Genomic DNA, 27811 nt, shown 5'->3' with positions numbered 1-27811 from the left:
CCGGGACAGGGGCTTGTCCTCTGTCCTGGTGCTTCTTGACCTCTCAGCGGCTTTTGATACCATCGACCATGGTATCCTTCTGCTCTGGCTGGAGGGGTTGGGAGTTGGAGGCACTGTTCTTCAGTGGTTCTCCTCCTACCTCTCCGGTCGGTCGCAGTCGGTGTTAGTGGGGGGGGGGGGGTCAGAGGTCGACCTCTAGGTCTCTCCCTTGAAGGGTGCCTCAGGGGTTGGTCCTCTCCCCCCTGCTATTTAATATCTACATGAAACCGCTGGGTGAGATCATCCAAGGGCATGGGGTGAGGTATCATCAATACGACAATGACACCCAGCTATACATCTCCACCCCGTGTCCAGTCAACGAAGCAGTGGAAGTGATGTGCCGGTGCCTGGAGGCTGTTGGGGCCTGGATGGGTGTCAACAAACTCAAACTCAACCCAGACAAGATGGAGTGGCTGTGGGTCTTGCCTCCCAAGAAGGACAATTCCATCTGTCTGTCCATTACCCTGGGGGGAGAACTATTGACCCCCTCAGAGAGGGTCCACAACTTGGGCGTCCTCCTCGATCCACAGCTGACATTGGAACATCATCTTTCGGCTGTGGCGAGGAGGGTGTTTGCCCAGGTTCGCCTGGTGCACTAGTTGCAGCCCTATTTGGACAGGGAGTCATTGCTCACAGTCACTCATACCCTCATCACCTCGAGGTTTGATTACTGCAACACTCTCTACATGGGGCTATCTTTGAAAAGTGTTCGGAAACTTCAGATCGTGCAGAATGCGGCCGCGAGAGCCATCGTGGGGCTTCCTAGATTCGCCCACGTTTCTTCAACACTCCGTGGCCTGCACTGGCTGCTGATCAGTTTCCAGTCACAATTCAAAGTGTTGGTAATGACCTTTAAAGCCCTACATGGCATTGGGCCAGAATACATCCAAAACCGCCTTCTACCACACAAATCCCAGTGACCGATAAGGTCCCACAGAGTTGGCCTTCTCCGGGTCCCGTCAATCAAACAATGTCGTTTGGTGGGCCCCAGGGGAAGAGCCTTCTCTGTGGCAGCCCTGGCCCTCTGGAATCAACTCCCCCCAGAGATTAGAACGGCCCCCACCCTCCTTGTCTTTCACAAATTACTCAAGACCCACCTTTGTCGAGGCATGTGGGAGTTAAGATATTCCTTCCCCTAGGCCATTACAAGTTATGTATGGTATGTTTGTGTGTATGTTTGGTTTTTTATAATAAGGGTTTTTAGTTGTTTTATTAAACTGGATTGTTACATGTTGTTTTTTATCATTATTATTAGCCGCCCCGAGTCTGCGGAGAGGAGCGGCATACAAATCCAATAAATAATAATAATATTACCTGTGCACACTGCTATAAGAGAGTACAGTATCAGTGTATTCATGCAGTTCTAGAAGTTCAAACATGCTCCACTCAGTGGTTTCAAAGCAATCCTGCAACTGACTGAGAGCATCCTCTGGTCAGATTTTAACAGTTTTCATCACTGGCTGAGTTCTTTTCCTGAGAAGGACAAACTTTGGGCATAACAACAGAGAGAGATGGTTGAACGTTCCCAGGTGAGGGAGGGGAATTGCTCTCTTAGCCTGTTTCAAGTTAGAGTACATCTAACAGTTTAAAATGTTCTTTCCTATGGTGGAGCAATGCATGAACTGCACAAACTTAGGGAGAACAGTCTTTAGACAAGCTTGATTTAAGTCCCCAGCCATGACAAAAGCGTCGTCTGGATGAGTTTGCTGCTGCCTTGAGATGATGTCATAAAGCTTAGAAAGTACCATGCTGCCATTGGCATCAGTTGCACTCTTAGCAGATACAGAAACTGAAGTTCTAAAGCCAATTTTTCCTCAGTGAAAATTCTGAAAAGACATGCATAGGATTTCATGTACATTCATCAGTAGCTTTTAACCAATATATTGCCTATTTTTTTTTAAAAATGCTGAAGGAATGAATGAAGATACAAGATAGTTTCTTTCAAGCATTTATGAGATTAAAACGAAATGAAAGAACTCTTCTCTTCAATGCAAGCATAACTTTATCTTCTACCATAAAAGCAAATGAAATATAATAACTTGGTCTTTATTAGAAACTCTTATTCATCTAGACTGAATGCTAGGAAATGCATTGTAGGAGTGCATATAGACTAAGAAAATAGCAGTTTGTTCCAATTTTATGGTTTTATATATTGTATATTACATTGTAGTATTTTATTCATTATATAGTTTGATGAAAAATGTAGGAAGAACAGTTTTAAAATATCATTAAAGGTTTGCATTTGAAAGGGCACTGGCAATCTGTGGATCAGCAGATGTTACTGAGCTAAGTTCTTATCATCCGTTGATAATATTGCCAGTGATTATAAATAATAAAAATGCATGTTGGTTACAGAGATTCTCCATTTTGGTCTAGATAGACTAAACAACTGATTCAAAATTGAGTTTGATAAATCCAGTATTTTCAAGGTACTGAAGTATTATGGCTCCATGATTGTAGTAATTTAATTCTTTTAATATGATTAATTAATTTTATTTTAGATTTTAATGATTAATACTGTATTCTGTTGTTTTTTTTGTTTTCATGGGGTGGGGAGGCTGTTATGCCCATATTAAATGCCCCATGTATACATATAAAGTGATACCTCGTCTTACAAACCCCTCATCATACAAACTTTTCGAGATACAAACCCAGGGTTTAAGATTTTTTTGCCTCTTCTTCCAAACTATTTTCACCTTACAAACCCAAGCCACTGCCACTGGGATGCCCCGCCTCCGGACTTCTGTTGCCAACAAAGTGCCCGTTTTTGCGCTGCAGGGATTCTCCTGAGGCTCCCCTCCATGGGAAACACCACCTCCAGACTTCTGTGTTTTTGCAATGCTGCACGGGAATCCCAGCAGCGCAAAAATGGGCGCTTCGCTGGCAACGGAAGTCCAGAGGTGGGGTTTCCCAGCAACAGGAGTCTCAGCGAAATCGCAGCATCACAAAAACATGGAAGTCCAGAGGTGGGGTTTTGAGGACTTCTGTGTTTTTTCAATGCTGCAATTTCGCTGAGGCTTCCCTCACTGGGAAACTCCACCTCCAGACTTCCGTTGCCAGCGAAGCACCCATTTTTGCACTGCTGGGATTCCCCTGCTGGGATTTCCCTGCAGCATCAAAAAAACACGGAAGTCTGGAGGTGGGGTTTCCCATGGATGGGAGCCTCGGGAATCCCAGCAGTGCAAAAACGGGCGCTTTGGCTGGCAAAAGGGGTGAGTTTTGGGCTTGCACGCATTAATCGCTTTTCCATTGATTCCTATGGGAAACATTGTTTTGTCTTACAAACCTTTCACCTTACAAGCCTTGCCCCGGAACCAATTAAGTTCGTAAGACGAGGTATCACTGTATATCTGTTTGTTATATGCTGTTTACTACTGTTGTTAGCTGGCCCGAGTCTACAGAGAGGGGCGGCATACAAATCTAATAAATAAATAAATAAATGAATGAATGAATGAATGAATGAATGAATGAATGAACGAACGAACGAACGAACGAACAAACAAACGAACAAACGAACAAACAAACATCACTTCAAGTAACTGGATTCACTGAGTCTAGAAAATCATATTTCTTCTTTTTAAATTTAGAGTTATTGACACTGCTTTACGTGATGGAACTACAGACTGTTTCACTTGAAAGTCCTTTTATGTTGATTTTGTCACTAACATGGATTATCATGCACACAATGTGATTTTTATATACACATAAATTTATTATGAAAATTTAATAAATCTTTATTTGGAAATAAACAACTTTTGCAGTATTTTCTTGCAATCTCATATTTGTATACTATTTAGAAAATAATTATATCAGTTAAAAGTTTCCTCTATCCTGGATGAATGCTCTCTCTCTCTCCCTTTCTCTATCTCTCCCCCTCTCCCCCTCTCCCTCTCCCTCTCCACTTTTAACAACAATTAAATATAACTTAAATCAGATATGGCACGTGGAGCCATATCTGCTGGCACATGAGCCATTGCCCTACACATGCATGTGTGTTCCAGCCATCTGATTTTTGGCTCACACAGAGGTTCTGGGGGGTCATTTTTGGCTTCCAGAAAGCCTTCAGCAGTATGGGGGAGGGCACTTTACCCTCCTCTGGCTCAAGGGAAGCCTTTGGTGCCTGGGAAGGGTGAATCACGAGCCTACTGGGCCCACCAGAAGTTGGAAAACAGGCCATTTCTGGCCTCCAGAAGGCCTCTGGGGTTGGGGAAAACTGTTTTTGCCCTCCCCAGGCATTGAATTATGGGCGTGGGCACTCACGCATGCGCGATAGCGTGCCCGCATGTTCGTTTGGTACCCAAAGAAAAAAAGGTTTGCCATCACTGGCATAAATCATACAAACTTCTGCATTTGTCCCTCAGCATTTTGTTTCTTGTCTAAAGAGCTGGAAAATTCAACATACACAGGACTTCAACTAACCTCCACCCTCATTATATCTTTTGTCATTTTAAAGGCCATTGTAGTCAAAAAACAATTTGTGTGGAATACTTTGCGTATTTTATTTGCTAAGTGTGAAAGTACATAATTGTCAAAAGGGAAAAGAGCATTTCTAGTTTAAGCAGATACTGTCATGCTATTAACTAGACTCTAAGAAAAATGTCTGTTAATCAACTGATGTACACTTCTATTCACACCATTTTCTGTAGAAAAGTGTTTCTCTTGACAGGCATGAAAAACAGTCAGGCAATAGCTTATTGATTCTGCTCTCTGTTATCAGAAACCATGGCATTTGCTAAGTCCTGAAAAAGAATGATTTCCATTTTGACACATCTTGGACTTATTTGATGGCTGGTGATCTTCCATCTATCTCAGGAAAGTGGCATATTGAACAAATTAAATTATATTTTAATAAAATGCATGCCAATTGTATTACCAATGGAATCCATATGCTAGGCCTGAGGTAAAAATTATCATATTTAATGCTGCTACTTTGCCTTATAGAAAGAGCTCCTTGGGAATAAAACTCGTTTCAGAGAAAGTTTGTAACATGTAGTACAACTGTTCATAATGTAGTACTGGCTAAATATTCTACAGCAGATTATTTGGCTAGTCCATCCAAGAAGACAATAAGGCCTGCCTCACCTTACATGTCTTTACTTAAAGCATAATCTGAACAACTGTTCATTGGATTCATATACCTGTTTGTTGTATTGATTTCTGTTGGATTGTTGATCTCTGAAGTATCATTATTGCCATAGTTTGATTGGGAACAAGAAAACCACAATGTGTTTTGTACTTACAGAAGAGATATCATAAAGCTGTTCAGGAACCACATAAAAATGTTCAGTCGGTGCAATTGTCTTCTCCTGCTGCCAGCTAACCTCTACCAGTTACTCTACCAGTTGCAATCAGTCCCAGTGCTCCTTCTCACTATCCATCAATAGTTGGAAAAGAGTCTTCTTCCTCATTAGACAATGAGGACAATCCAACTGTATATCAATCACTAATTTTGTGACTCTTTGATAGGAATAACTGGACATTGACTCTATGCCTGGTTTTAGGGCTATTACTGAATATCTTTGGGAATTTATTTTTCTTTTTCAAAAGAAAGTTAGAAGGGTTTTTATTTTTATTGCAGACTAGCATATTGCAAATACTATTAAAATAACTTTACTCTTCCTTGATGATTGCAGATTTCATTAAAGAACAGCATTAACTGTTCCGGTACCTAATAAAGCTTCACTCTTACAGGAATTTACCAGAACAAAAGAATTATAAATTGCTGGAAGATTTATTCAATCCTTACAGTGATGATCTTAAACAATGAAATTATATACCAGCTGGGATATCTAGATAGAGCAGTCTCCACTTTAATGACCAGTCTTATAACAGTTTATCAAATTTACAGATTATAAGTCTGACAGCTCTTTGTGTCTGACAGCATATTATATTGGTCATTCCACTAATGCATTTTACTTTTCTGCAATGATTAGAAATGCAGCCATTAAAGTTCTATGCTGTTGTCAAGCTTTATAGCAGCAGCTTGCAATAACACAATGATGAATTATAATACAACCAAGGAACCAAAGCCTTTTTTCCTTCTCAGACCTATCCCTATTAATCTTAATTTGCTTCTCCTGAATTTGCAGATAAAAGATTAGATTGCATTTTTCTTTTTTACTATCCTTAAAAACATCTTCTTCATAATTGTCTAAATTTTGAGAATGAAGTCTAAAGAAGAAAAAAATCAGAAGTTGAAGAAGGTAGTCTTAGTACAATCTGATAAATCAGTTTCTCCTAAAGCAACTACAGTATCTTTCTTAATATCCATCCGTATAGTTAAAACAGTTTAGAAAATACAGTACATGATATATGCTGAAGTACAGTTCCTCGGCATCTCCCATTTATTCTAGATCCATTCTGTGTGAAGCAAGTGAGTCATTTGACTTTCTAAAAAGCAGAAGTCTGAATCAGGATGGGACAGAAAGAAATAGAGAAGTGGAATATTAAGGAAACCAAAACCATCTAATTAGAAGATAGCTTAGATACTTTGCTTTTTTTTCTTGGATGGATTCATGGGTGAGATCTAATATTTCATCTGTTTTTGACAGGATTTATTTGCATATTTAGGAGAAAATGTTGACCACTGGCTCCAAAATAAAAAAAAATGCATCTCAATAGTACCACCAAAATAAAAGTATGGCAATATGGAAATAATGTTTCTACATTGTAAGCCAGCAAGATAGTGATGTAAAGTGTAAGGGGCAGTATATAAATCTAAATGCTATTGCTATTGCTAAAATTCAACACCCTGTTTTAACTGCCTTCTTGAAAGCAGTAGCAAAGGAGCTAACTGCATTTATGGGGCCAAAAGTGCCTTAAATGTTCAGGAAGGACTGCCTTGGGAATCATATCCCCCTTCTTTTCATAGTACCAGAACTCTATATCCTCTCCACTAATAAAACAATTTAGAGGAATCAATAACCGAGGACTGGTGGTGTCTGATTTTATAGATTAAATTGTACAGTTCAGTTATAAATAAAGATACTAGTCAAACTTGATATGTTGCCCTTGAGATGTTGAATATTATATTCTTGATACTGCCAGCTAACGTGATCAATTTTATAGATGCCAAGACAGCTAGACATTCAGTGGTTCCTGGGTTTTCCCTTCACCACAGTATCAAGGTCATTCTCTGACCCTGCTACTTTTCTAACAAATCTTTGATATGGAGAGCACTTAGCTTTTTATATGGTTAGTTTTTGTGCTCAATAGCCTGGGGAACTTCTTCAGAATGGTAAAACAATATAGAATGTTGGTAATAGCCTTTTTGGTCTAACAGCACACAAATCTTAGATCATGTATTATAGAATAGAATTAAAGTGGCAGGGAAATATCCTTTACAATGGGAGGTTGAATTTTATCAAGAATAGAGCTACCAAGATTTATAGTAAAATGAAGATTTTGTCCCTGAGCTTTAAATACTGGGGGAAAAATATATATGGAAAATCTGAGGAGCCTGGCTTTGAATAAGAAATTAATTAGAGCTCTTCGTGTGGGGATTTTTACTGCAATCAAATTAAATGGTAGACATATAGAGAATGATTTTAACTTTACATGTTCATTTGAGTTTCTGATATTGTTATGAGAATTAATTGAAGATGAAGATAAAGATAAAGAAGAAACACAGAGAAAAAAAATATTTTTTTAAAAAGATCCCTGGTTGAATTATACCTGAATTAAGGGATTTAAGGTGAAACATGCAGGATAAATAATACTACTGTTGTTGTTGCTATTCCATTGAATAGAATAACTGAGTTGGAGGGGACCTTGGAGCTCTTCTAGTTCAGATGAATACTTTTTAAAAAATGGAATAAATCTTCCAAAAATTTCAGTTGTCCATTCAAATGATTTAGCTGCACTATAATTTTTAATTTTAATAACAAAACTTCCTTTCAATTTTTAAATAACTCTACATTTTTAAAACAAATGTAGTTATTTAAAATTGAAAGGAAGTTTTGTGTCTACTTTGTTAGACATGTAAAAGAAATATTTTTATTTTATTTTATTTTTATTATACAAATAATAGAAAATATAACATAATATACAAAACATAAAACAATGATCGTAACAGTCGAGAACGATCGAATGGCGTGTCGATTGACAATATACAAATTGTGAGCTAGGAAAGGGGAGGGGAAAAAGTAGATAGGGAGAGGGGAGAGAGAAAGAGGGAAGAAGATAGAAAGAACAGAGAACGTAGAAAAGATAGAAAGGGTAAAAGGTTGACGAATGTCCGGGGGAGCTGTACTGAGAACGAGAACTGTTTCCTATTTCATTAGCTTGTTACCATGGTTCGGTTTATTTATCAAGATTGGTTAGTGCAGGTGTTGAGTTAATCAAGTTAAAGAGATTTTAGAAAGCAATAGTAAAGATACTGTCAATATATATATAAAGTCTCTTAATATTATATTAAGTATAAAATAGTTATATACCAGATTTGTAACTGGTCGTGCTTATATCAAACATATCATTCTTATGGCATGTTATTCTCACTCTTTTTTCCTATCCAATTATAAAAAGGATCCCAACAGTTATTAAATGTATCCATTGTCTCGTTTCTTACTATTATAGCTAATTTCGTCATCTCTGCGCAGTATGTAATTTTTTTTATTATTGCATCATTCGGAGGTATCTCCTCATTCTTCCACCACTGCGCAAAGGTTAATCTGGCTGCTGTTGTTAAGTGGACAATTAATTGTATTTGGGGTTTAGGTAATTTTTGTCTAATAATGCCCAAAAGAAAACATTCAGGGGTTTTTTCTATTGTTATTTTAAGTATTTCGTCAATCCAAGTTCCAATTTTATTCCAATAGGTTTTAGCTTTTGAGCATTGCCACCATAAATGGAAATAGGTACCTATTTCTTGGTGACATTTCCAACAGTAAGGTGAAAGTTTATTATTTAATTTTGTTAATTTAATCGGGGTAATATGCCACCTGTAAAACATTTTAACTAAATTCTCTTTATAGGATGTGGCAATAGTCAATTTATAATTTCTGCTCCAGAGTGTTTGCCACTCCTCTTCTTTAATTTCTTTTTTGAAATCCATATTCCATTGTTTTACATTGATTTTTGTGTTAATATTATCCAATTCATTATAGTTTAGGTAGCAATAGAATTTTTTAATTAATTGTTCTTGGGCTTCTGTACATAGTTTGTCTAACGGGGCATTTTTGATTATTCCAGGGTTACTTTTGTCCTTGTTAAATGTAGTTTGTATCTGTAAGTATTCCCACCTCTCCATTTTTTGACCTAAATTTTCCAATTCTATTCTTGATCTAATTTCCCCGTTGGAATTTAATATATCCTTGTACCTTATTATATTGTTTTTTTAATGAAAATTAGGATGGACATATGCTTCTAATGGGGCATACCATGTAGGGATTCCTTTATAAAGTTTAAACTTAATTTTTTTCCAGGTAAGTATTAAAGATTTCCTAATCAGATGGTTAGTAAAATATTTATGGGTCCTTGGCTTCTCATCCCAAAGATAGTAGTGCCATCCTAAGTGAAGGTCGTGACCTTCTAAGTTAAGTAATCTGGTGTTAGCTAGGCTCATCCATTCTCTCATCCAAGTTAGTGAAGCGGCAATATAGTAGTCTTTCCAAATTGGGAGTGCCAGACCTCCTTCATCTTTTCTATCCTGTAGGTATTTTAGTCGAATTCGAGGACGCTTGTTCTGCCAAATGAAGTTACTAGTAATTTTGTTCAATTTTATAAAGAATTCCTGTTTCAATTGAATTGGGATTGTTTGAAATAGGAACAATATTTTGGGCAAAATGCTAAGTTTTATAGCCGCGATCCTCCCAAGTAAGGAGAGTTGTAAATTTTTCCATTTCAACAAGTCGAGTTGTATTTTATCTATTCGTTTATTGTAGTTATTTTCTTTTAAACTGGACACTTTATTTGTCAAATTAATGCCTAGATATTTGATTTTTTTAACTATTTGGATATCAAGTTTGGCTGTTAAGATAGCTTTCTGCGGTTCTCTCATATTTTTGGTTAAAATTTGAGTTTTAGTTTTGTTTATTTTAAGACCTGCTGCTGTGCCATATTCTTCTAGGACGGCCAGTAGTTTAGGTCCTGATGCTAAAGGTTCTTCAATGATAAATACCAGGTCGTCCGCGAAAGCTTGTAGCTTATAAGTTTCATTTTTGCATTTTAGCCCTTTTATATCCTTCTTGTTTCTAACGATTCTGGTTAGAACTTCTAATGTTAGGATAAACAGTAGTGGGGACAGTGGACACCCTTGTCTCGTTCCTTTGTGAAGGGAAATTTTTGTCGATATATCTCCATTAAGGATGATATATGCTGATTGGTCTGTATAGATGGCTTTTATTGCATTTATGAATTTAGGGCCAAATTCCATATATTCAAGTTGTTTGAATATAAATTTCCAGGACACATTATCAAAAGCCTTCTGAGCGTCGAGAAAAATTAATGCCACTTGTTTTTCACTATGGGCTTCGTAGTATTCCAGGGTGTCCAATACTATTCTGATATTATTCTTTAACTGTCTCCTGGGGAGGAAGCCGTTTTGATCCGAATGTATGAATTGGTTTAGGAATCCTTTAATTCTGCTAGCTAGGATGGAGCTAAAAATTTTATAATCGGCGTTTAGAAGAGAGATAGGGCAGTAATTAGCTATGTCTGTAGGGTCTGTATCTTTTTTTAATATTAGCGCTAGGTTTGCTTCTGTTCAGGATGTTGGAATTACAGTGAACCCTCGAGTTTCGCGTCCTCGAGCATCGCGAAAGGGCTATTTCGCTATGTTTAAAGCAATTGTTACCATCTCGATCATCGCAAACGCTACATCGCGATTTTCCGGGAAAAAAATTATTTTTTAAAAAAATACGTGCTTGGTTTTTCCCGCCCGATGACGTCACGCGTCATTGCTGGTTGGCCGAAATCTCGGCCAATCAGCTTTGCCATTGCAATCAGTTTTGCAACTTTTGCAAAAGTTTTTGCAGCCGTTCCTTCGAGCCGTTCCTTCGAGCCATTTCTTTGAGCCGTTCCTTCGAGCCGTTCCTTCGAGCTGTGTCTTCCATCTGTGCCTTGGAGTTGTTGTGCTTTGCATCTGTGTCTGGGATCTGTTTCTTGGATCTGTGTCTGGGATCTGTGTCTGGGATCTGTTTCTTGGATCTGTGTCTGGGATCTGTTTCTTGGATCTGTTTGTGAAGACTTCTTTGAAGATGGCACCTAAACGTTCCATGCGGAGTGGAGGCGGCGATGCTAAAAAGACCCGGAAGATGCTGACAATCAAGGAAAAGATTGAACTGTTGGACATGCTGAAAGCGGGACATTCTAATGTACAGGTTGGTCGCCATTATGGGCTCAACGAATCGACTGTGCGATACATTAAGAAAGATGAGAAGAAGATAAGGCAAACTTCTCTTATCATTCAACAAGGCTGCCAAAAGAGTAGTGATGCCTAGAAACGAACGCCTTATGAAGATTATTATTATTATTATTATTATTACTATTATTATTATTATTATTATTATTATTTATTCGATTTGTATGCCGCCCCTCTCCGAAGACTCGGGGCGGCTCACAGCATGTAACAACAAATCATAAATAATCCAACAATTTTTAAAATGTTTAAAGATTTAAAAGACCCCATATACTAACAGACATACACACACGCATACCATATATAAATTAAACATGCCCAGGGGGAGATGTTTCAATTCCCCCATGCCTGACGACGGAAGATGGAAGCTGGTTTGTCTGTGTGGGTAGAAGACTGCCGAAAAAAGAGCATTGCTTTGGATACGAACACTATCCGAACCAAGGCGCAGCAATTGTACAACCGTCTTGAAGACACAGATGCAGATGGGGTAGACCGAGGTAAGGACTGGTGTTTTTTATAAGTGTATTTAAGTGTTTTTTAAGGAAGGAGGGAGGGAGGGAAGGGGGGAGAGAAAGGAAGGAGTGATGGATGGATGGAAGGAAGGAGGGAGGGAGAGAAAGGAAGGATGGATGGATGGATGGAAGGAAGGAGGGAGGGAGAGAAAGGAAGGATGGATGGATGGATGGAAGGAAGGAGGGAGGGAGAGAAAGGAAGGATGGATGGATGAATGGAAGGAAGGACTGTATGCTTTCATTCAAGTCACTTCTCTCTCCCTTTCCTGTCATTTATTTATTTATTTATTTATTTATTTATTCGATTTGTATGCCGCCCTTCTCCTTAGACTCAGGGCGGCTCACAACATGTTAGCAATAGCACTTTGTAACAGAGCTAGGCTATTGCCCCCACAATCCGGGTCCTCATTTTACCCACCTCGGAAGGATGGAAGGCTGAGTCAACCTTGAGCCGGTGATGAGATTTGAACCGCTGACTTTCAGATCTACAGTCAGCTTCAGTGGCCTGCAGTACAGCACTCTACCTGCTGCGCCACCCCGGCTCCATTCTCTGTAGATGAAGGCGCTGATGACCCTGGAGACCCCCAGCCGTCAACATCTTCTGCTTCTTCAGCCTCAGCCCCAGCCACATTCACAGCAAGCAAAGGGTGGTTTGAGAAATTTCAACGGCGCTATGGCCTGAAGAGTGTGTCATTGCACGGAGAAGCTGCCTCAGCAGATACAGGTGCAGCCGAAAACTTTGTCCAGGGCACGTTTAAAGACCTAATTGCAGAAGGGGGCTACCTTCCAGAACAGGTGTTCAACATGGACGAAACAGGCCTGTTCTGGAAGAGGATGCCTTCAAGGACTTTCTTGATGCAAGATGAAGCCAAAGCCCCTGGCTTTAAGGCCATGAAAGATCGGGTGACTTTGATCATGTGTGGGAATGCAGCAGGCTTTTTGCTGAAGCCAGGGCTAATCTATAGGTCACGAAATCCAAGAGCCCTCAAGAACAGAAATAAGAATTCATTGCCAGTGTACTGGATGCATAATCCTAAAGCATGGATTACAAAACCCCTCATGCGGGACTGGTTTCATCAGTGCTTCATCCCACAGGTGCAGGTTTATTTGGCTGGCAAAGGACTCAATTTCAAAGTGCTTCTCCTAATGGACAATGCGGGAGGCCATGATCACCTGGAACATGAACATGATGGGGTGCAAGTCGAATTCTTGCCACCAAACACCACATCGCTTATCCAGCCAATGGATCAAGGTGTTATCCGCGCATTTAAGGCACTGTACATGCGCAATTCTCTTGCAAGCATCATGGAAGCAATGGATGCTGATGCAAACTTCACATTGAAGGCCTACTGGCGTCAGTACACAATTGCATCTTGTCTGATGAACATTCAGAGTGCCTTAATGGATATGAAGTCACAGACAATGAATGCCTGCTGGAAGAAATTGTGGCCAGAAGTGGTGCATGCTCACAGGGGATTTGATCCCGAAGAAATTCAAGATGCTGCAGTCCAGAACTCTGTGAAGCTGGCACAGGCACTGGGTGGAGAAGGCTTCGTTGACATGACACCAGAGGAAGTCAATGGTTTGCTTGATGAGCATGGCCTACCGCTGACAGACAGAGATCTGGAGGAGCTGACCAGGTCAGCGAGTGAAGAAGAGGAGGAAGAGGGAGCTGAAGAAGCTGAGGAACAAGAAGATGTTGGCCTAACGCTTGAGCGGCTTGCAGAAATGAACAAAGCTGCTGCAAATCTCCAACGCATGGCGGAACTTTGGGATCCCCACATGACTCGATATTTTCAATTTAAGGCCTCCCTTGACAACACCATTGCACCATACAGAGCCATGTTAGCCAAGGAAAAGAAAAAGCGCCAACAACTGCCCATAACTATGTTTGTCACGAAAACCAAGAGGTCTGCCACAACATCACCTGCAGCGTCCATTGTAGACATGGTGATAGAAGAAGATCCCGATTTATCCTAGTTATGTTAACCCCCCCCCAAAATGTAAAACTGTAAATAAATATTTTTGTTATTTCTATCAGGATGACTAAGTGTTATTCAATGTGTACAGTACAGGTTACAGGTACAGGTAGAGGTACAGTACAGTACATTAAGGGGATGGGAAATGGTAATTTGTGGGTTGACAGTGTTGGGACTGAGTGGCATAGAGAAGAATGAATGAATGACTGAGTGAATGAAATTCAAACACAGGTGAGGACTGGGGGTTTTTATTCTGTCATTGTTTAAGTGCTTTTTACGAACCTGGTTAAAAATGAAGTTTGGAATCACAAACTGAAGTTTCCTCACTGAGAGCTAGCAACTTGGTTGGGCAGAGCAAAAAACCTGGTTAATAATGAAGTTTGGAATCACAAACTAAAGTTTCCTCACTGAGAGCTAGCAACTTGGTTGGGCAGAGCAAAAAACCTGGTTAATAATGAAGTTTGGAATCACAAACTAAAGTTTCCTCACTGAGAGCTAGCAACTTGGTTGGGCAGAGCAAAAAACCTGGTTAAAAATGAAGTTTGGAATCACAAACTGAAGTTTCCTCACTGAGAGCTAGCAACTTGGTTGGGCAGAGCAAAAAACCTTGTTAAAAATGAAGTTTGGAATCACAAACTAAAGTTTCCTCACTGAGAGCTAGCAACTTGGTTGGGCAGAGCAAAAAACCTGGTTAATAATGAAGTTTGGAATCACAAACTAAAGTTTCCTCACTGAGAGCTAGCAACTTGGTTGGGCAGAGCAAAAAAACGGGGCGAATCGGGGAGAGGGGCGAATCGGGGAGAGGGGCGAATCGGGGAGAGCTAGCAACTTGGGAGGGCAAAAAAACGGGGCAAATCGGGGAGAGGGGCGAATCGGGCGGGCGGGGTGTAGCGGCGAGGAGCTCGGAGGCGCTGGGGGGGGTGGCCGACATGGAAAGTAAACATTGCCAGCCTCCGAACTGCCGTTGTCCCACCATCTGCGCATGCGCGGCCATTTTTTTTAAAAAAAGAGAGATCACGCATGCGCAGATGGTGTTTTTACTTCCGCGCCGCTACTTCGCGAATAATCGACTGTCGCGAGGGGTCCTGGAACGGAACCCTCGCGATAATCGAGGGACCACTGTATACCTCTATCTAAGGCTTCGTTTAAAGTTTCTAGCAGGGCCTTTTCCATTTCTTTGGGGAGGTCTTTATAGAATTCGTGTGGAAGGCTGTCAGGGCCCGGGGCTTTATTGTTTTTCTGCCCTTTGATTGCTTCTTTTAATTCTATGTCGGTAATTGGTTTATTTATTGTATCTATCATTTCCTGGGGTACTTTAGGGAGATTAGCCTGTTCTAAGATTTCTTGTATTTTTTGGTCATGTTCAATGTTAGCAATATTTTCAGGGTTATCATAGAGTTTACTGTAAAATTCCCTAGCAATCTGTTTTTTCCTCTCCAGGTCATGGCATATTTCCCCATTTGTTGTCTTGAGGCAGTTTATAAGTTTCTTTTCTTTTTGTTTTTTGAGTTTATTAGCTAACCATTTGCTAGGTTTGTTGGCATTTTCAAAGTTATATTGACTGCAACTTTTAATTTGTTGTGCTAGGTTTTGTTGATCTATTAAATTTAACTCGTGTTTTATTTGTGACATTTTTGTTTGAGTTCTTTTCTTTGGGGATATTTTTGTAGGTTTTCTTCTAGAGATCTATATTCTTCTTCAAGTTTAATCAATTTCTGTTTTTTTACTTTGTGTTCTTTGGCCATATACGAAATAGCTATTCCTCTGGTTACGGCTTTGGCTGTATCCCATACATTTTGAAGGCTAGTGTGTTCTTTAATGTTTTCTTTAAAGAAAAATTTCATTTCTGTTTGTAACTTCTGTTTAAAACGTTCCTGGTTAAGTATAGATTTTTGAAGCGTCCATCTAGGACATTGTTTGTTTCCTTTCCATATTACTTTTAGCGCATTGTGGTCTGAAATAAGGTTGGGTTCTATCTCTACCGATTGAAATTTGGTATTGAGTTCTATTGTGGTCCAGACCATATCCTGTCTTGACCAAGTTTGGTGCCTATCTGAATAGAAAGTGAATTTTTTGAGGTTAGGATTTCTGTCTCTCCAACTGTCTTTAAGTTTTAATTCTTTAATTAAGTCAAAAAAGGCTTTGGGTAATATTTTTTTCTTGTGCTTATTCCTTTTATCATTATTATAGTCCATTTCCTTATCGATTATTCCGTTAAAATCCCCCACTAAGCAAATATTGTCCGTAGCATATTCTTTTATGGTATTAAGTAGTTTTTTATAAAATCTTTCTTGGCCTTCATTTGGGGCGTAAATATTAATTAAGGTTATTGTTTCTGATTCTTTTTGTAGTTCTAATATCAAAACTCTACCTTCTCTATCTTTATATTTCAGTTTAGCTTGAATGTTGGGATTAATATAACAAATTACACCTCTCTTTTTTTCGGAGGCTAGAGATGTAAACAGGTTCCCAAGTTTATTTCTATTAAGAAGATGTTCAAATTTGTTTTTAATATGCACTTCTTGCATTGCAATAATATCTAAGTTTAATTTAGCAATTTTATTTAAAATTTGATTTCTTTTTTTTGGCGCGTTCAGTCCGTTTATGTTAATTGAGTATAGCTCAATTCCCCTGCTAGATGGATTTTGTGCTAAGTTTTGGTTATCTGTACTTTGGTCTAGTTGCCCTAGTACTTCTAGTCTCTTTTGGTAAGCCTGCGTAGCCATTATTTCCCATATTTATATTATCGATTGCCAGTGTTTCTTCCGGTCTATTTGGAATCTGATCCACTGAAAGGAAATATCTTTACTATATATTGTACTTACAGCTGAAACTCAAAAAATTAAAACATCATGCAAATGTTCATTTATTTCAGTAATGCATCTTAAAAGGTGAAATGTAATATATGAGAGAGACTCATTACATGCAAAGCAAGATCATGCAAGTTGTGATTTGTCATAATTGGTATAATTGTGATGATTATGGGATACAGATTGTGGAAACTTTTGCATCTCGTTTTGAAACCAAAGACCCAGAGTATGGAGGAAGAATGGAGAAGCACACATAACAAGATGCTTTGAGTCTACTATGAAGTTTCCACAATCTGTGTTGACTTGGGGAGCCATTTATTTATTTATTCATTCATTCATTCATTCATTCATTCATTCATTCATTCATTCATTCTATTCATTCTATTCATTCTATTCATTCTATTCAATTTATTTATTTATTTATTTATTTATTTATTTATTTATTTATTTATTTATTTATTTATTTATTTATTTATTTATTTATTTATTTATTTATTTATTAGATTTGTATGCCGCCCCTCTCCGAAGACTCTGCTGGTGTTGATCCACTGTGCTTCATTAAGTCCAGGGTCAATGCAGCAGGACTGTCTGTGCTTTCTTCCACAGGACTGTCTGTGCTTTCTTCCACAATACCAGGACTGTCTGTGCTTTCTTCCACAGCCAAGTTTTATGGGGAGGCTGACTTCAATTTTCCAGCAGGACTTGGTACCTTCTGATACTTCCAAAAGCACCAAAACCTGGTTCAATGACTGTAGGGTTATTATGCTTGATTGATTAGTAAACTCGTCTGATCTGAATCCCATAGAGAATCTATGGAGCATTGCCAAAAGAAAGATGAGAGACATGAAAAGAGATCAAACAATGCAGAAGAGCTGAAGGCCGCTATTGAAGCATCCTGGTCTTCCATAATACATCAGCAGTGCCACAGGCTGATAGCTTCCATGCCATGCCACTTTCAGAACACAGAGAAAGAGGAGAGAAAACTAGTGCTCTTTTACAGTTTGTATTTTTGAATTCAAGGAGGAGGGGGCTAGACTGGGAAGTATAAAAAGGTGAGAAAAGCCATTTTAAATTGCACTTTCAGAACACAGAGAAAGAGGAGAGAAAACTAGTGCTCTTTTACAGTTTGTATTTTTGAATTCAAGGAGGAGGGGATATTACTGTCTGTAAGGGAAAATCTTATTGGCTGATTGTGTTTTTGAATTCAAGGAGGAGGGGACTAGACTGGGAAGGATAAAAAGGTGAGAAAAGCCATTTTAAATTGCACTTTCAGAACACAGAGAAAGAGGAGAGAAAACTATATAACTATAAACCAAAATCAGCAGAGTTTGGTAGCAATAGGGGTTGATTTTCTTGCTAAGTACTTGTATTTCAATACATTGTTAAGATGATTGGCTTGGTGCAGTGTAACACTTGTTTGGCTGTTGTGTTCTGTAGTACCTTGTGGAACTTGGGGTGCTGCCCTCTTTGCATAAGGACATCTAGTTTATATGGCGAGATCTCTAGATTGCAGTCCTTAGTTTGTAGCTTGCAGGCAGAAGTGGAAAGATTGTCCCAGCCACGTGCTGTAATGCAGCCATGTGTGCAGCCTCCACTTCCACAGCGCCCCCCGAGGAGGAGGGCTGTGTGGACAACTGTCGGTTCCGGAAGATTACGTGCAGTTGAGCAAAAACATAGAAATTTTGGTCTCTCTGTCTCCAATTCCTATAATGTTCTTGCGGATTTAAATTGTAAGGATGTTGTAGGTATTAGCAAGGCCCCTCAGGCGGAGAATGAGGGGATGTTCAAAGGAGAAGTTGTTGTAAATGAGGAGCATAGTGTCACCAAACTAAGTGCAGTTAGTAGAAATAAAAAGAGGACACATTTTCTTGTGGGTGACTCGATTGTTAGAGGTGTTGATTTGGGACAGAGGAAGGATGTGGTGAAGGTGATGAGGTGTCTCCCAGGAGCCACTGCCCGCAGTGACAGGAGGTGGATTACAAACATTGTCAAGGCTGTGAGTAAAGGTAATAACGTTGATGTGGTGGTGCGTCTTGGCACAAATCATTTGTCCCAGAGAAATGTTAATGTAGTAAAAAGAGATTTTCAATGTCTAAGTGTGGAGCTGGGTAAAATAACTGATTCAGTGACTTTCTCAGAGGTGTTACCGGTTTGTGGCCAGAAGGATAAAACAACTGGTATCAGAGAGTTTAATGTGTGGTTAAGGCAGTGGTGTAAAGCTGAAGGTTTTGGCTATGTAAGTCATGATGTCAGTAGGTGGTCTAATAGGGAGTTGTTTAAGAGGGATGGTTTGCATCCCTCATACAGAGATACCCAGGTGCTCGGTGAGGAATTCAGAACTTTTTTGGACAGGCATTTAAACTAGGTAAAGGGGACAGAGATGTAACTGATGTGGGTGATTTCTGTCCCCGACCAATGAGAATAAATCAGTTTCTGGAAGCTTATCAAAAGGGAGCTGTAAATAAAATAGATGTAGTTGTTGATGATAAGGGGCAAACTAATAATGAAAATAATGTTCTTCGGGTAATGTGCACGAATGCTCGAAGCTTGAGCAACAAGCTCTGTGAGTTAATGGCCATAATATCTAGAGATAATTTGGATCTGGTTGCCATAACTGAGACATGGTTTAAGGATTCTAATAAATGGGAAATATTCATACCAGGATATACACTGTATAGGAAGAATAGAATAGAGAGAAGGGGAGGTGGAGTAGCCATTTATGTTAAAGAAAGTCTAAAAACAATACTAATTCAAAATACATGTAAAGATCTGGAGACCCTCTGGATTTCCATGCAAAATAAAGACGGTTCTGTCATTAGAATTGGGGTGATCTATAGGCCTCCAGGGCAATCTGAGGAACATGACAACAAGATGGTGGATGAAATTACCCTAATGGCAGTAAAGGGAGATATTGTGGTTATAGGTGATTTCAACATGCCTGATGTTGACTGGAATATCCCCAGTGCCCTTACATGCAAAAGTAAGAATATAGTAGAGGCCTTTACAGGAGCAGCTCTGGCACAGCTAGTTAAGACACCAACTAGAGGGGAGAATATTCTAGATTTAGTTTTTACAAATGGGAATTGGGTTTCAGAGGTCAAGGTGGGAGAAAATTTAGGTTGCAGTGACCATCTATGTTTGTGGTTTGATGTAAAACCTGATTGTGAGCAATCCTATACTGCAACCAAAGTATTGGATTTCAGAAAAACAAATTTTAATGCAATGGGGGAATATTTAAATAATGAATTAAAGGTGAGGGATAAAATGGCAGGAGCGAGCACCCAGTGGACTGTATTAAAAAAGGACATCTTAAAAGCCACAAGACTTTATGTAAAGCAAATAACTAAAGGTAAAAGGAAGAAGAAACCGCTATGGTTTAGCAATGATGTAAGGGCTATAGTCAATGAAAAAAAGGCTGCCTATAGGAGGTATAAAGAGTCTGGAAGTATAGCTGATAGAGAGGTGTATAAAATGAGACAGAAGGAGGCGAAACAGATAATATATGCTGCTAAAGCCTCAAAAGGAAGAAATTGCAAAATCTGTAAAGAAGGAGGATAAAACCTTCTTCAGATATATTAGTGATAGGAAGAAGAAAAACTGCAGCATCACAAAGCTTAGTACTGGGAATAATACATGCATTGATGGGAATAAGGAAATCGCTGACCATTTCAATAGCTACTTCTGTTCAGTTTTCTCAAAAGACACCTTACAAAATAATACTATAGAGGGATATAGCATTGCTTCCAACTGTACGGATTCAGCTCCAGTGATCTTAGAAGCCGATGTCTTAGAAGACCTTGAACGATTAAAGATAAATAAGGCAATGGGTCCAGATGGCATCCACCCCAGAGTTCTTAAAGAACTCAGATTTGTCATTGCTACCCCCCTGACTGATTTGTTTAACCAATCCCTGTTAACAGGAGATGTTCCTGAGGATTGGAGAATGGCCAGTGTTGTGCCTATCCACAAGAAGGGCAGTAGAGAAGAAGCTGGTAACTACAGGCCAGTTAGCTTGACATCAGTTGTAGTTAAAATGATGGAGACTCTACTCAAAAAGAGGATAAACCAGCACCTAAAAAACAATAACTTATTGGACCCAAATCAGCATGGCTTTACTGAAGGCAAATCATGTCAGATTAATCTCATTGATTTCTTTGACTATGTCACAAAGGTGTTGGATCAAGGTGGTGCCATGGATATTGCCTATCTGGACTTCAGCAAAGCCTTTGATACGGTTCCACATAAAGAGCTGATAGATAAATTAGTGAAGATTGGACTTAATCCCTGGATAGTTCAGTGGATTTCAAGCTGGCTGAAGCATAGACATCAGAGAGTTATTGTTAATGGCGAGTATTCTGAGCAGAGCCAGGTTACAAGCGGTGTGCCACAAGGGTCTGTTCTGGGTCCTATTCTTTTTAATATGTTTGTGAGTGACATAGGGGAAGGTCTGGTAGGGAAGGTTTGCCTATTTGCCGATGACTCTAAAGTGTGCAATAGGGTTGTATTCCTGGAGGGGTCTGTAATATGGTAAATGATTTAGCTTTACTAGATAAATGGTCAAAGCAATGGAAACTGCAGTTTAATGTTTCCAAATGTAAAATAATGCACTTGGGGAAAAGGAATCCTCAATCTGAGTATTGCATTGGCAGTTCTGTGTTAGCAAAAGCCTCAGAAGAGAAGGATTTAGGGGTAGTGATTTCTGACAGTCTCAGAATGGGTGAGCAGTGTGGTCGGGTGGTAGGAAAAGCAAGTAGGATGCTTGGCTGCATAGCTAGAGGTATAACAAGCAGGAAGAGGGAGATTGTGATCCCCTTATATAGAGCGCTGGTGAGACCACATTTGGAGTACTGTGTTCAGTTCTGGAGACCTCACCTACAAAAAGATATTGACAAAATTGAACGGGTCCAAAGACGGGCTACAAGAATGGTGGAAGGTCTTAAGTATAAAACGTATCAGGAAAGACTTAATGAACTCAATCTGTATAGTCTGGAAGACAGAAGGAAAAGGGGGGACATGATCGAAACATTTAAATATGTTAAAGGGTTAAATAGGGTTCAGGAGGGAAGTGTTTTTAATAGGAAAGTGAACAAAAGAACAAGGGGACACAATCTGAAGTTAGTTGGGGGAAAGATCAAAGGCAACATGAGAAAATATTATTTTACTGAAAGAGTAGTAGATCCTCGGAACAAACTTCCAGCAGACATGGTTGGTAAATCTACAGTAACCGAATTTAAACATGCCTGGGATAACCATATATCCATTGTAAGATAAAATACAGGAAATAGTATAAGGGCAGACTAGATGGACCATGAGGTCTTTTTCTGCCGTCAGACTTCTATGTTTCTATGCCACATTGAGCTAGTAATTGCTGAAGAAAGGCCCCAAACCAAGTTCTGAGTGTATATGCAGGCTTTTACTTTTGAGATATCCAATGTTGTTCTATGTACAATCCTTATTTTATTGATAGCATGGAATATTCTAATTTTCTGAGATGGCGGATTTGATTTTCATGATCTGTACCCCATAATTATCACAATTATGACAAATCACAACTCAAATTATCTTGCCTTGCATGTTATGAGTCTCTCTCATATGTTACATTTCGCCTTTTAAGTTACATTACTGAAATAATTGAACTTTTGCATGATATTCTAAATTTTCAAGTTTCACCTGTATATTAAAGCAGAAAAGACCCTATGGATTGTGTGAGCTACTGTTTTATTGATGTTGATTGTAACAATCACTTTGACATGAAGGCTACAAATAGGCTTTCCTTCAATAATTTATACAACATGGTCTGTCTTTTTGAGAAGATGTCAACCCTTCAATAATATTAGATTCTTTAGTAGATATATGTGCATGATATTCCAATAAAAATGAAATAGATGTTTTATAAATAGATCATTAGATGAAGAAAAAAGGTTTTCATATAAAGTTCTCAGAATACGATTATAAATAAAAATGCCTTCCTGTAGAAATTTCTTGCATCAAATTTATTATTTTAATTCTTCTGCAAGGATAAATACTAGTGGGATTATCTCCTTTGCGATCAAATGGAGAAATGGAATGCATCAAGGCTCATTTTAATTCCTTTAAGGTTTAATTTTGCAATTAATAATACAATCTACTGAATCTGAGGAACTCATGGAGCAGAAATAACAAACAATATATGCAGATGATATACAAAGATGAAGATAATGGTTTGCATAATGATAAGCAAGATTTGTCAAACTTTTATAACAGTTGATAATATACAATAAACTACAGTAAATCTAATATAACATCAGTCAGTAAAAGCAGCTATAGATGTTTGTGAAAAATTAGCCTTTGTTCGTTCTCATGGTTTCCAAACACCAGGGGGGAGGGGTGTTCATTATTCCTAGAAAAGAGTTGTTTAATGGAAAAATATATACAAAATTGTATTATCAAGATAAAAGGGCCATTTTAGTGTAAGTTAAGACACAAGGCTTACTTATACCAAACTGTTCTTATCATGTGTTAGGTATAATGGAATATTAGTATATGTGCTATTGTCATACAGTTACTCTTTTTAATAAAGTGTCATTATAATGTTGAATGACATCCTTGAGGTTTAAAGTACTGATGGAAGATGGAATTATGTTTCCAATATCTGGAATTTGTCTTTTGAATTAATAATTTTAAATATATTATATCTAGTTTATTGTAAAAAAACAACAATAATTCTGAACCCTTGGAAGATGAGTGTGTTTTAAATCTGATTATCACAATTATAGGACATCTTCACAACATATCTTCAACTTTGTCTTCCTCCTCCATATTTATAGGTAACTCTATTTGGAAGATATTTTACTTCACTCCAAATTTCAGTCCCAAAGAATCTAATGGTTGCCACGATTATCATGTGTGCTTCTGCCATGGGCAGTTTGTCACATATCATGATCCACCACTCCTTTTTGATCTGTCGAAGGACCCAGAAGAAAACAATCCACTGACACCAGAAACTGAGAGCCACTTCCACGAAATTCTTCAAGCTATTCACCATGCAGTAAACAACCATTCCAAATCAATACGTGCTGTTCCCAACCAATTTTCACTGGGACATATATTATGGAAGCCCTGGCTTCAGCCTTGCTGTTCTTCCTTACTCCAATGGTGTTACTGCAATCATGAGTCATGAGGATACAAAACTGTATGTAGAGCCTGATATTATCAACTGAGAATTGGTAAGAAACTCATGTTCTTTAGGAATAAACAAAAACACATTGTAATCATATTTCCTTAATATTTGCATTAATTGTATTTAATAATAATGTAAGAGTTACTGGAACTGGGTTAAAGTGGATTCACTTATTCTTGAAGCTCCAGCAAAAGTGGGTGATGATGAGACTACAGTTTTGCCAGCATACACAGAGTAATTTTTCGGAGTAAAATGAACAGCTCTGGAACAAGGAGGCCTGACTTCTAATACAACCAGGCTGTCTCCTTTACCCACAGTGCATATGAAATATGTTATATTTCTAATGTAATATTTTCTCCAGTGTAGCATGGTGGGATAATATGCTGGCTCGTTTTTTTGGTTCATCACACCATCAACTATCAAACACCAACATCTGTCTATCCCAGATCTTAGGGAAGAACTCAATAGATGGATAAAAATGCCAAATCCAGTCTGAACATCTGGCTGATTATGCAATGAATTATAATTGATGGCTAAATTGTTAAATTTAGTAGTAATTAAACTATCATCAAATTTAGGTTTGGTTAGGGCCTCACATATTACTGTACCCAGTGGCATAAATCTGGGTTCCACTAAATACAGCATGGTATATTATTTGAACGCTGAATGGGGTTTATAGGTGCAGTTTTATTTAAGCATAGGCTATGAATTCTTCCTGCCCTTTTAGAGCAATATAGCTTCTGGATGCATACTAAAGAGTTAAATGACCAATTATTTACATATTAATTCAAAATTGGGGAAAGTGTAGTCCTGGAAATGCATGTGAGTTCAGCCAGCAGAGGCAATGAATAGGAATAGAAATTGTAGTTAGTGACATTTGAAAAGCCAGGGGCTCTTTATATCAATAGATAATAAAGCCATGCCACAAAATTTTGATATTTTAGCCTACTCTAAATATAAATATTAGCAGGGATGGACCCTATGTAGGTGCAATCACCTAGGAATCTTGACATTGATTTGACATATCTAAGATATGTCAACCTTAATAGAACGAAGTTGCAAGAAGAGGTTCAGTTCCTACATAGGTGAAAGAGCTGTCCATAATGCTTTGCTTCAAAGCTCATTTGCATGTTCTGCTTCACAGATTGCATTATCCAAATAGACAGGTTTACCACAAACAGAAAGTTCAGGCCTTCAGATTCCTTCTGTCTCCTCTAAGATTCCAAAGTAAGATTTAACTGTTTTTCATTTTGTTGGACATTTGTTATGCAGTTCAAGTGATAAATGACTGATTGATAGTTCTAAGTCACCCCAACTCTTTAAAACACCTAAAGTATACTCAGAAAACAACTCTCACCCCAGTGTTTTGGAAGGTGGATCTTTATATGCTACAAAAAGCTTTGCATGGTCCTTAAACTGATGGAAATTGTTTATTTCTACTGTATTATTTTCAATAATATCTTCCTCTTGCAGAAATGTTTTAAATATTTATATGAGCTGGGGCAAGATAATTTTGTGTCCAAAATTAAAGACAGAATTCTCCATACACATCTATTAAATGCAAAAACAATATTGTCCTCATTCAAGCACTTCTATTGTTTTCATGGGAGGAAAAGTATGAACATAGGATGACAATTAATGTATTTGTGACTACTGTATTAATGCTAATTAATTTAACAGTGTTACATTATTGAGTCATTATATGCTGTAGCATGAGACATGCTAAAGTATTAAGTATTGTACATTAGCCTTAAAAATCTAATTGTTTTCAGTCTTCCTAACTTTTTAACTCTTACATGTAAATCATTTTTTAAAAAATGGGTCATATTTATAGTTTCTTGGTATTCTTAGAATGCTTGCATGCAATCTTAGTAAGATTATTCTGAATTTTAATGGGATTTATGTAATCTACAAAACCGTAATTATGTCTGTAAACTATATCTGTATCATTGAAAAAGTATTATTAAAAAATTGTAAAATAGAAAAGATTAAATAAGACTACGTATGTCAACAATTATTATTCAAATTGAAAAAAATCAACATTTTATAGATTGAGATTGTTGGATTAGCTGTGGAATCAGGAAAACTCTGATTGTGTGAGGGTTCCAAGGAAGAGTATCTGCTATATTATCAACCCTCTGGAACATGCTGCCCCCAGGATAAGGCTTGACCCACCCTCAAGGACCTGAAAACCTGGCTCTTTTATTTTATTTATTTATTTATTTATTTTATTTATTCTTTGTCCAATATTTAATACACATGGAAGAGAATAGACATTAAGCAATGTATATAAAGATAGAAAGGAAAAAAGAAGAGAAGTAGATGGGAGGGAGAGAATATATATGATATAAGAGATAAGGAGAAAATATATATGATATATAGATAGATAGATAGATAGATAGATAGATAGATAGATAGATAGATAGATAGATAGATAGAAAGATATAGATATAGATATAGATATAGATATAGATATAGATATAGATAGATATAGATATATAGATATATAGATATTTAGAGAGAGAGAGAGAGAGAGATAAGGAGAGAATATGTATGATATATAAGATAAGGGAAGACAATTGGACAGGGGACGATAGGCACATCAGTGCACTTATATATGCCCCTTACTGGCCTCTAAGGAACCTGGAGAGGTCAATCGTGGAGAGTCTAAGGGAGAAATGTTGGAGGTTGGGAGTTGACACTATTGAATCCGGTAATGAGTTCCACGCTTCGACAACTCGATTGTTAAAGTCATATTTTTTACAGTCAAGTTTGGAGCGGTTAATATTAAGTTTGAATCTGTTCAGTGCTCTTGTGTTGTTGCGGTTGAAGCTGAAGTCGTCGTTGACCAGAAGGACGTTGCAGCATATGATCTTGTGGGCAATACTTAAATCGTGTTTTAGGCGCCGCAGTTCTAAGCTTTCTAGACCCAGGATAGTTAGTCTATTTTCGTAGGGTATTCTGTTTTGAGTGGAGGAGTGAAGGGCTCTTCTGGTGAAATATCTTTGGACGTTTTCGATAGTGTTGATGTCTGAGATGTGGTGTGGGTTCCAGACAGATGAGCTGTATTCAAGAATGGGTCTGGCATAGGTTTTGTAGGCTCTAGTCAGTAGTGTGAGATTGCCAGAGCAGAAGCTACGTAGGATCAGGTTAACAACTCTGGAAGCCTTTTTGGCGATATTGTTGCAGTGGGCTTTAGCACTTAGGTCGTTTGATATTAGTATTCCAAGGTCTTTTAATGAGTGTGGGTTTGCTGCGAGAATTTGTTTATTCAGTTCATATGTGAGGTTTGGATTCTTTTTGCCGATGTGGAGGGTAGAGCATTTGTTGGTTGATATTTGAAGTTGCCAGGTGTTAGAGCAATCTGAAACAAAGTCAAGGTCTTTTTGGAGAGTGAGTGTGTTGTCAGTGGTGTTGAAAAGTTTCACATCGTCGGCAAAAAGCACACAGTTGCTTGCAATATTATCACAGAGATCATTGATGTATAGGATGAAAAGAGTAGGACCTAGTACGCTGCCTTGGGGAACGCCACTTTTGACAGGGACTGGGGTGGAAATGGCGCTTCCGATTTTGACAACTTGTTGCCTGTTTGACAGGAATGCAGTAATCCAGTTGTGGAGGAGTCCTGAGATGCCATAGGATTTGAGTTTTAGGAGAAGTTTGTCGTGAACCACTGAGTCAAAGGCTTTGCAGAAGTCGATATAAATTGCATCAATGGATTTTCCTTGGTCAAGGTGGGTAGTCCAGATGTTTTTGCAGTGAAGTAGTTGTAGGTTGCAGGATAGTTTCTTTCTGAATCCAAATAGTTTTTTTGATAGTAGGTTATTAGATTCTACGTAAAGGGTGATTTATCGATTTATAATTGATTCCATGATTTTACAAGGGACGCAGCATAGTGATATTGGTCTGTAGTTGTCAACTAGTGATGGGTCTCCTTTTTTGAAAATGGGGATGAC

General features: G+C 38.3%; 1 protein-coding gene across 7 annotated transcripts in view; it reads left to right on the top strand.

The window, feature by feature from the left end:
* Positions 1–25853, top strand: part of STS (steroid sulfatase) — a 175150-nt gene extending 149297 nt beyond the window's left edge. For all 7 annotated transcript variants that reach the window (XM_070750855.1, XM_070750853.1, XM_070750851.1 and 4 more), the window contains one exon: positions 23503–25853. In XM_070750855.1, the coding sequence (XP_070606956.1) occupies positions 23503–23855 (353 nt within the window). In that variant the 3' untranslated portion in view covers positions 23856–25853. The remainder of the gene's footprint in view (positions 1–23502) is intronic.
* The last annotated feature ends 1958 nt before the right edge of the window (positions 25854–27811 follow it).

The sequence above is a fragment of the Erythrolamprus reginae genome, chromosome 4 (assembly GCF_031021105.1).
Source record: "Erythrolamprus reginae isolate rEryReg1 chromosome 4, rEryReg1.hap1, whole genome shotgun sequence".
NCBI lineage: Eukaryota > Metazoa > Chordata > Lepidosauria > Squamata > Dipsadidae > Erythrolamprus > Erythrolamprus reginae.
This window is presented reverse-complemented; position numbering and strand designations above follow the sequence as displayed.